Consider the following 10,841-nt stretch of genomic DNA (forward strand, 5'->3'; position numbering starts at 1 on the left):
TCAATAGCATAAAAGAAATTTTATATTAATCCTTTGGAGCAAGAAGACAGTGGAACCTATTTACAAGGAAGAGATGGGGATGTGTTGTCACAAAATCTTCGTAAATGTGCTCTTTTGATAGTGAATTAATATGTGAACTTGTAATATAGATAACTTATCAGATCAACTTTTAAAATTACTATTAATGCAAGTGACTGACTAGCTATCTATAGTGACTAAACCCACAGTCTTAGAAAAAGTATGTCAAAGCCACGTGAGCACTTCAATGGCTCTAGTTATATTTTCTAAAGATGTAAGTTTCATGCCCTTCCCCACTACCACATTAGACAAAGAGGCAAGTTCCTTCAACACTCATAAAACTCCTTTATTGGCTACCGTGAGGGTTCCTGTGCTTTTTAAGGCCCTGGCTGTCAAACATCCAAAACCTTGCTGAGTCAGAAGCCCCAGCCATCAGTCTGTCCCCAACCAAATGACCAGGTGGTCATTCTATCAAAAGTGAAAATGAATTAGATCTGCCCTTCCTTTGAGGGGTTGCACGTCAGCGACGCTAGGTCTGCAATTCCTTAGCCCAGTGGTCGGCAAACTGTGGCTCACAAGCCACATGGGGCTCTTTGGCCCCTTGAATGTGGCCACAAAGTTTCAATCGCACTGTACGTGTGTGCCCGCACATGGTATTTTGTGGAAGAGCCACACTCAAGGGGCCGCAGTTTGCCGACCACTGCCTTAGCCAACATTCCAAAGTCTCAAAACGTTCTAAAAACAAAGCCTGTTCACGAGCTGGTGCCATACCCCTTTTGTCAGCAAAACCTTTATCCATTTTGTGTCAATATTATACATTTTATGGCAGGAATCTTAAGGTAATGACTTCTATATAGGGTGTTGTTTCAGACTCCCATTTTGTGTCAATATTATACATTTTATGGCAGGAACATCAAGATAATGACTTCTATATAGGATGTTGTTTCAGACTCTTTCAATGGACTTCCATAACATACAGTTTGTGCAACACATTATCTTTCTAAAAGCCCCCAAAGGCAGAGCTTGAAGAATACATTTGTCCCTCAGGGTTTAGCATAAAGAGCTGTGGACCTACAGTAGCCTGACCATGTGCTCACATTTCACTGGAACCAGGAAAGTTTGTCAGATCCCATAAACCACAGTTTGTTTAGCCTTTCAGGGAAGTGAGAACATCTGGAACATTCTGTATCCCAATGAAGGAAGGCAAAGCTCTTTATGGGAATTTTCTTTGTGAACAACCGTATATCTGCCCATAACCCTAGATAGTGTAACAAATAATGAATACATATTTTCTTTTCCTTCAAAGTATTGTCTTTGATGGGAGGAAAGGGGCATAAAAGAAAAGATTAGGAGAAAAAGGCCTATTAGTGTGAGGGCTACATAGAACAAGCACCAAGGCATTCCTCCTCCAGCAATATTAACAAGTTATCGTATTTAGAAAGGGATTCTCTGGTTGTAGAGTTTACAGAAAAGCCAGGTGGGACTTAACCTGGGCTCTGACACTTAAGGAGAACAGAACTTGCCAAAGAAAACGATGTTTCGAGTTTTGTTGTGCCTGACAATGTAAATAAATGGGTGGTCGGCCCTGAATTCATCTTTGTGTTGCAGGATTCTTGATCCCGGCACCTCTATGGAATCCCCACCATCTTCGCTTATCTCTAAGCACACTCTGTGAATAACATTGGAGAGCGCCACTCCCTTGGTCTCTGACATTCCAGAGAAATCAGATGTACTCTCATCAAAGGTACTTTTCAGCCCTAGGTTTTCCAGACTAGCCTTGGGATCAATCATCTTTTCCACCTTAAATTTTGGAATGGATAGTTTGACTTTGGTATTGGCCATGGTGCTGGGATTGGTCCACTGCAAGAGCGTCTCTGAGTTGAGTTGTTTTTCAACCTGAAGGGCAAAAAGGAGAGGAAATTATTGTTTCTACTTCCTGTGGTAAAAGAACCTGCTTGATGCAAAACAGGTGAGCCCAGTTTGGAAGTAATACAGAGGGACCATCAAAAATGGAATCAGCCCTGCAGGTTGGGTGTGTGACTAGTTTCTCTTTTAAAAGGTCCTCCACCTAGCATTGGTCTCCACCCCACCCTACAACTGTGGTCCCTTTGAACTGCAATTTATGAGGGCAGTTCTTTGAAGCTGTAGAGTAGTTTTATAGAAATAAATGCATGGATTATGGTGTTGCATAAGTAATAGTGAAACAAAATCAGAAGTGTTTTCATATATAATACTAAAGGCTCGATGCACAAATTTGTGCATGGGTGGGGTCCAGCCGGCCCATCCTGATAAAGGCCAATTGGCCAGCTGGCCAGGGGGAGGGGCCACAGGCAGTTGGCCGGCTGGCCCTGCCCCTGGTCAAACTCCCAAACTCCCGAACTCCTGGCCGAGGGGACAATTTACATAGTAGCCTTTTATTATATAGGATTTCTCAAATGCTTATTTTTATTTCACTACTAGGAAATCCAGAACAATCATGTACTCTGCTTGACATCAAATTTAATAACTCAAATTAAAACTAAGGTAAATTCTTTTTAGAATGAAAATTTGAACTGTCTATGATCATTCTTTAGGAGAGTAGGCAATGAATGCATCCATTTCAGTTAAGAACATAACCTGTTTATTTTTTTAAGAGATAAAAAGATATATATATATAGTGATGGGTGTGTTAATAAACTTTTACAATTTATATATTTATTAAATCATCCTGCTATACACTAAACTGGGCTCACGTGTTTTTAAGTATCTTACAATTTTGTTTCATTATACCTCAATAAATCGAAAAAAATCGCAGGTTATGTTCTTAATCTGCATAAAAGCTAAATATTCATCTGTCCTAACAGGAAACCTCCATATCTATACTGTCCAATACAGTGGCCAATACATGGCTATGAAAAGCACTTAAAATGTGATCAGTAAGAATTGAGAAATGCTCTATGTGTAAAATACACAGCAGATTTCCAAGACTTATTACAAAGTATGTAAAATATCTCATTAATAATTTTTATAGCAATTGCATGTTAAAATGATAGTATTTTGAAAATATTGGATTCAACAAAATATTTTATTTGTAATGAGAGATATGAAATAAAGCATAATATGGTTTCATCTTAAAATTGTTCATTGAGCCCAGTCAGTGTGGCTCAGTAGTTGAGCTATGACCCAGGAGCCAAGAAGTCACAGATCAGTTCCTGGTCAGGGCACATGCCCAGGTTGTGGGCTCCATCACCAGTAGGGGGCATGCAGGGGACAGCCAATCAACAATTCTCTCTCATCATTGATGCTTCTATCTCTCTCTCTCACCCTCCCTTTCTTTCTGTAAAAATCAATAAAACAAATTTTTTTAAAGTTCATTGAGCACATCTTAACTTGCTCCTTTCATTCTATCATATGAAAAAAAAAACCTATGTGGATATTTTAAGTAAGTAAAGTGGGAGACCGCTGAATAATGGCTGATGGAGAAAATGAGAGGAAAGCATGAAGTGGAGTAAACAGAGAGACCGGTGAGTAAAAGAAGAATGGAGACGGACTTAGAATTCAATGAACAAATGGTAGAGCAAGCATAATGGAGAAAATGAGAGGAAAGCATGAAGTGGAGTAAAACAGAGAGACCGGTGAGTAAAAGAAGAATGGAGATGGACTTAGAATTCAATGAACAAATGGTAGAGCAAGCATAATGATAGCTGCAGTAACAGATAAGATGTGACTAAGTTAGATCAACCTTAGAAAGTGAGGGAGTCACTGAGGCATGACTGAAAATACAGCAGGTGACCCCTGAGTTCCTCAAAGATTCCCTCCTTCTCCCTGGCCGGGGCAGGCCCAGGTGGATGGAAGCTAGGAAGCCAGTGGGGAGTGAGGGAGAACAGTGGGCCACAGGAGCAAGCTGACCAGCAGAGGGGAAGCTACATCCTTCACAAGCACTTAAAACTTCTACCGTGTTTCAATATTGTGCCTCTGATAACCTGTATGAAATACGAAGCATAATTAAATCTCATATATGTGTGTGTGAATGAAAAGAACTTTTCAAAACTCATGGAATGTGCCTTAGCCAGTTTGGCTCAGTGGATAGAGTGTTAGCCTGAGGATTGAAGGAGCCCCTGTTGGATTCCAGTCAAGGGCGTGTCCTGGGGTTGCAAGCTCAATCCCCTCCCAGGTCGGGGCCCGTACGGGAGGCAACCAATCATGTGTCTCTCCCACATAGATGTTTATCTCTCTGCGTCTCTCCCCCTCCCTTCCACTCTCTCTAAAAATCAATGGAAAAATATCCTCAGATGAGGTTAACAACAAAGAACAACAAGAAACTCATAGAATGCACATCACAGAGTGAACCCTAATGTAAACTGTGGACTTTAGTAAATAATCCTGTATTAATATTAGCTCATCAATTGTTTAACAAATGCGCTGTGTTGATGCAAGATGCTAATGATAAGAAACTCTAGTCTAGAGTTAAGAACATGAATTCCAACTTCTTGGGCTCAAATATGATTCTACAAACCACTGATGACCATGTCATGTTACCTACCATGGACCAGTTACCTACCCTTCTGTGCCTCAATTCCCTCACTGGGAACAGCTGTGGTGATAGTTTCTAATTCCTAGGCCTGTTGTGAGAGTTAAATGAGGTCGTGCACACAGGGAATTTACAGTTCCGCACACATTGTAGGTGCCAAATAAATGTTGGCTGTTTGAACATTAAAGAGAAAGGCCCAGAAAGGACCACAAACCCTTGGAAATGACAGAGCAAGTGAGGCATAAGGCAGACAGCCCCTCAAGGGCTGGCCATGTGGCTCTGCCAAGGCAGAGGGCACCTTGGTGCTGCCCACCCACCTCCTTCCTCACCTTCTCCAGACCCGTGGACTCATCCTCCACGTCCTTGGGCAGCAGGATGAGCATGCTGAGGTGCTTGTTTTGAAAGGGGAGCTCTATGACCTTACAGTTGATACTGTCAATGTTGCCCATGCAGAACATGGCTTCCAGATTCATCATTTGCACTGGCTTGGTGTCCGTCTGGAAGAGGAGAAGAAACCTGGGCTGCTTGCTTTTTCATTCACGCATGTATATATAGAGATATATATCTTATTTTCCTCCATAAAAGACAATGACTTATGCTTTTATATGTACACATACATATAAACACATCACACACATATGCACACATATATAGACACATATCTATACACACACACACATATATATGCATTCATTTATTCTTGTTATAATAAAAATAGAACACATCAAATATTTGTTCTCTTTCTTTGTTAGAGGGGGAAATTAAACTAATTAGGGCTTTTAATTCTTAGGTTAGTAATACAAAAATCTGTGGTGTGTATCCACCTTTGTTAGAATAAACACTACCCTAAACTTTTAATACTATAACATCATCAATTTAGTCTAATCCTTAAAGGAGACACCACAAGACATGAGGAGAAGCTTAGTAAAGTCACTCAGAAAGTTCAGGGGCTGACAAAAGCAAGTCAAAGGAAACAAAGGAAAAGTAATGACCTTTGCACTCTAAAGGAGGGTGTGTCCCCACACAGCTTTGAGTCCTGTTTTATTGTTTTATTGGGTGAAACACTGAGAGATCAATGACACTTCAAAGCCATGTTTAAGACCCAAGAACCTGTATGTGAAAAATACAGTCTAAAGGGTCAAATGTCTTGTGACTGGCGGCTGTGTGCAGGGTCAGTCCTGCCCTGCAGGCAGCTTTGAGAAGGCCACTGTACAGGTGAGTTAGGAAGAGGAAGTGGAGGAAAGGCCGGGCTCTCCCTAGGATGTCTGGGTTTTTGAGGAGGGTAGGTAGCCCTTTCAGCTATGACTGTCCCCTCCCAATGGAAATGCCGAATAGATCTTGTATAGGCACCCATGGTGGTCCCAAAGGCCAATCATGTTTGGTCTGTTATTGACTGTTTATTCAAACGGACCCTTAGAGATTGGTCATTCATTTGACATTTGCTGAGCACCTGCTAATGTACCAGGGCCTGGGCCAGGGGTTAGAAACCGAAATGAATAAGGCATTATCTCTGCCTTTACAAAGCCCATGCACTCAAGAGGGATGTAGATAAGTAAGAATATAATTCTATTTCACTCTGGAAAGCGCACCTGAGGTGGGAATGAAAATAAAATTTTGTGGGTACAAAGAAAAAGTACCAAATGCCAGTCCAGCTAACTCGGGTATAAATTGTATCTTGAAAGTCTTTTCTTCCTGGTTTCTAGTGTTTAAAAGGTGGTGTTATAATATTTGGGGGGAAAAAGTGATTAATGCTAGGTACTCAAGGTGCTGGGAGAAACTTGCAAACTAGAATGAATGAATGGGAGCTACCAGGTAAACACACTCCCTTCAGGTATTGTGCTACCTGGGATTCAGTCTGCATTCTTAACACAGTCATATATCATTAAATGAGACCAAATAACATCATCATCATATAGACTTCTGGGTGGCCTAGGTCCTTGAATGAAATAGGTCAATTTTCAAGTCTTGGTTCTCTGAATTCCTTTCTAGAAGAGGCACTTTACCTATCCACATTAATTTTTTTTCACATGGGATATGGCCTCATTATTCACCCAGGAGTTTTAATGAGACTTTCCTGCAAAACAGGTTTCTCACAGCCAACACTGTCTCAAAGCACCTCATACATTAAAATATCATAACCATTGACTTCACTATGAACAGATGAGAAACAGAGCAGAGGAGGGTATTGACCTTGACCAAGAACCTCAAATGACCCAGGTTTCAGGATGATTCAAAGGCCTCTGAGGTTCGGATTCAGTTTGTTTCTTTGCCTTTCTTGCTAATCATCCCTAATATTTGTAGGCATTTTCCAGTGGGTGATTTAGCTTTACCCACTGGGCTGTGAGCTTTATAAGCCCCCACTCAGCTCAGACTCTGAGAACATTCTGGAGAAGAGAGAGAGTCTCTGGGTTATGGTTCTTTTTCTACCAGGGAAGGCACACCACCCCTGTGCCATCATTTCCCTCACTGGGGTGGCTGTAATTGTCAAATCTATAGTTGGGACCCTTTGACATGCTACCCACATACCTTGTTGACTCGGAAAGGACATTCTTTGGTTTCCGATTCAGGAAATTTCTTCATCCACTTTCCAATGAAGTAGGCGGCATTAACCACGAGGATTTTGGTCTGATCATTTATGTTGTTGTTGGATAAAATGTTCTCAAAGTGGCCTGCAAACAATTGTAGAAACCACAAATTGTACAGGGTTATTCTTCCCAACTACACCTACTATGCACATGCCTGTCCACTCACTGGGTATTTAACACCTTCCAGAGCCACACCAGGGAGGGTGTGAGAGCCAGACCACCTCATTTCAAAAGGACTCCTTTCTCTCCTTGCATTTCCCCACACCTGGTCTTACCAAAGACACCTAAGGAAGAGAATGAAGGGGGGAAGGAGGAAAAAGAACGGAAGAGGAGGAAGAAGACAGGCACAAGCTACCAAATGCCCATCCTGAGCCAGGCCACATGCTAGACATGCATATACATGCTATTGTGTATTCCTCCCCTTTTTACAGACAAGGAAGCAGAGCCTTGGTGAAAAGTCATGTGCCCAAGATGACACAGGAGCAAAGGTGGAGACCTGTGCTCTGGAATGGAAATGCATGGATGTGCTCGGCATTTTCAGTTCACGTCTCTCACAGTGATCCCGCAAGGCAAGGATCATCATCCCCATCTTATAGTTGAGGAAACCGAAGCTCAGAGAGGCCAAGTAGTTTTCTAGTTTTCTCAGCTGGAAAGCAGGTCAGAACCAGGACAGCACTCTGCCCTGCACCCACAGCTCCCTGCCTCTCCCCACGTGGCAGCCAGTTGGCACCAAGGTCAGCAGGCTCTATCGCAACAGTAGTCACTATAGTCACAACAGCAGAACAGTTCAGTGGTGATAACCCCCTAATGAAATTAAGTCCTCCTATTTGAATAGCACTGATGTTTTTGCAAGGGATTTTCATTTACCTAATCTCTAGGCCCACGGCACAGGCCTGTGACCTGCATGTGAAGGTCCCTTCACTGGTTAATGCTCTGCTGTCACCATCTTAAAATTAATACATTTTTAAATAAAGGACCCTGCAGTTTCACTTTGCTCTGCGACCTGCACATTATGTCACCAATGCTACGAGACTTGTGACTATGTAATAGTGTTATTGAGGAAACTCGAAGGCCAGAGAAGTGGGGGAGCTGGGAAGTGGCTTCAACTGAAACCTTGAGCTCCAGATTCCAAATGCAGAGGCCTTTTCACTGAACTAACTTCCCCAGTAAAAACCTTAAATTTATGAAGATTTTAAAACAAAGTCCCAAAGAGGGAAAATGCTATTATTTAAAAATTCTAAAGGCAAAACTGTTACACAACTATTTAAATAGGAGCTGCTTTTTACTTGTGACTATGTTTAACCTGATGTTATACCAGTTTTCTCTCTACATATGAAAGTATAGGGACTTCATTTCAATAACAAATATATATGCATGCATACATGTGTGTGTGTGCATCCAGATCTATGGCTACCATCTTGGCTACCACACATTATTGATTACCACATATCATCTAAGTTCATCCTCACAAAAAACATGTAAAAATTAAATTATATAACATATACCCCATTTTACAGTTCAGTAAACTGAGGCTCCGTATCCAAACACTTCAGTTAATAAGTGGCAGTGTCTAGATTTGAATCTGAGGACTTGAAGATTCCAAGGCCAATGTTTTTCCATGTCCTCACTCTGAAGCTATGGCATGGACTCTATCATTCCCGAGCCCTTATAGCCACAGAGTGGCTCTGGCCATTCATACAGGAAGCGTGTGTCCCTGCCCCAGAAGCCTATCGCTCATCAGACTGCAGTGGTGCCTGAAAAACCCATCACTGTCGTTCACATCCTCACAATGAAGTGCTGTGTCCCAACAGGTCCCTCCGTGTGTAAATATAAATGTGTGCCTGGAACGGGGATGTGGACGCTGACCTGCACTCAAAATCATCTTACTTATAATTCTTTTCCAACAAGGAAGATTCACAGAATTGTAATGGAGGGAGGATTCAGGGAATGGAGAGACTGAGGGAAGTGCTGAGCCAGAGGCAGGACCAGGTAGATGCTGCAGGTAAGAGCCAGGGGCTAGCAGAGAGCCGATCAGGTCGGGGAGCTATGGGACTGAGGACACATTTCCATCCACTATGGTTAGTTTTATTTACTTTTGCTCTATGTATATTTGATTGCTTAAGACTCTCAATCCCTTTTTCCTTAAAAAACTTGTAGAATGTTTGAGCTAAACGTGTCCTCAGGGATCATCAAGTTATAGTCCAAGCCCTTCAGGTTTACAATGAAAAACTGGACTCATGACTTGTCTAAAGCCAGACTTGTTAGAGGCACAGCTGAGGCTCCAGGAGGGCGCAGGGTCTACTTGCCTAAATAAAACCAAAGCACCAGGAATTCCTGCCAAGTGATAAGGTGATGGAGAAAGGTCCAGAAATCTACGTTGTTGAAATGGCTCAATGGGCAAGAATTTAGCTTCTGTACTAAAAACACCTCAGGAGTCCCCTAAGGTGTTCAAGTTTTTTGCTTAACAGAAAGATTCATGAGAATAAGTACATAAGCAGAGTAGATAAAAATACTTGCCATCTGTGAGATCCTTAATTGAGTTGTTGATCTGACCTTTCGTTTCTTCCAATTTATCTTTGAAGTCAACAGTTTCCATCTCCTTTGCATAGGGTCTCTTCGTAGAGCTGATGAACTCCTGAAAAGCATCCAGTTCATAAAATCACAAAGTACTTGCAGTCTGTGGTCAAACCATCACATCTTTACATGGCTCTAACAAAAGGACTTTTATGTGTCTACTAGAGGCTCAGTGCACAAAATTCCTGCACGGGAGCAGGGGGTCCCTCAGCCTGGCCTGCACCCTCTCCAATCCGGGACCCCTCAGGGCTGCTGGCTCCTAACCGCTCACCTGTCTTCCAGCCTGATCCACCTAACTGCTCTCCCCTGCTGGCCTGATCCCCCTTACTGCTCTCCCCTGATGGTCTGATCCCCCTAACTGCTCTTCCCTGCCTGCCTGATCACCTCTAACCCCCTGCAGGCTGCCTCAGCCCTGCCACCATGGCTTTGTACGGAAGATGTTCAGTCTAATTAGCTATCACCCTTTTATTAGTATAGATGCCACCTTGTCCTAAAAATGCAGGTTGTTAGCAGGTTTTCCTATCATGGAAGGGGAGCCCGTAGTAGCATCCTGGGTTCTGACCAGGGCTTATGCACTCGTGCTTTATCTCAGCAGATGAGGTTCCTAGAAGAAGACTCTTGGATGTACTTTGAACATTTCTATCAATTTTGCCAAATCATCCTCCAAAAATGTTGAACCACTTTAAACTCCCACCAGCAACCATGCGTATGCCCTCTGTCCTACTTTGATGCAAATATCATTGATTTCCCCCTAGAAGCTTCCATCCCCTCATCCGGGACTACTTGGCACTTAGGCCAACCTCACTGTTCAGCCTGGGACTTGATTTCCCGAGATGGAATTATGGAGAAGGAAAAATAGTTTTCCTCTATCCTTCTGAGTTCTTAGCGGAGGCCCTTGTAATGAAAGACAGATTACCAAGAGAAAAACAAAAGTTCATTAACATGTGTACCTAGTGTATATGTGGGCGATCCCAGGGAAAAATGAATAACTCCCCAAGGTGGCTTAGAATCCAGATTTAAATACCTTCTTCCTAGGGAGAGGGGACAGGAGATGTAGACCTCTTAGAGGAGAGTAAATTGTTTTTAGGAAAGATGAATGGGGGTGGGGGAGATAGTTTGTAACAAAGTTTGGGTGTGATGTCAACTTCTAGTCT

The 10,841-nt window shown here is 42.4% G+C and overlaps 1 protein-coding gene across 1 annotated transcript in view; it reads right to left on the minus strand.

Moving 5' to 3' along the window:
• Positions 1-722: 722 nt before the first annotated feature.
• Positions 723-10,841, minus strand: part of SERPINB5 (serpin peptidase inhibitor, clade B (ovalbumin), member 5) — a 21,900-nt gene continuing 11,781 nt past the window's right edge. Inside the window, exons 4-7 of the mRNA XM_005881785.2 lie at positions 9,631-9,748; positions 7,055-7,197; positions 4,858-5,025; positions 723-1,914 (exon numbers count right to left, since the gene is read on the minus strand). Coding sequence (XP_005881847.1) covers positions 1,522-1,914; positions 4,858-5,025; positions 7,055-7,197; positions 9,631-9,748 — 822 coding nt within the window. The 3' untranslated portion in view covers positions 723-1,521. The remainder of the gene's footprint in view (positions 1,915-4,857; positions 5,026-7,054; positions 7,198-9,630; positions 9,749-10,841) is intronic.

Source organism: Myotis brandtii, unplaced genomic scaffold, assembly GCF_000412655.1.
Source record: "Myotis brandtii unplaced genomic scaffold, ASM41265v1 scaffold69, whole genome shotgun sequence".
NCBI lineage: Eukaryota > Metazoa > Chordata > Mammalia > Chiroptera > Vespertilionidae > Myotis > Myotis brandtii.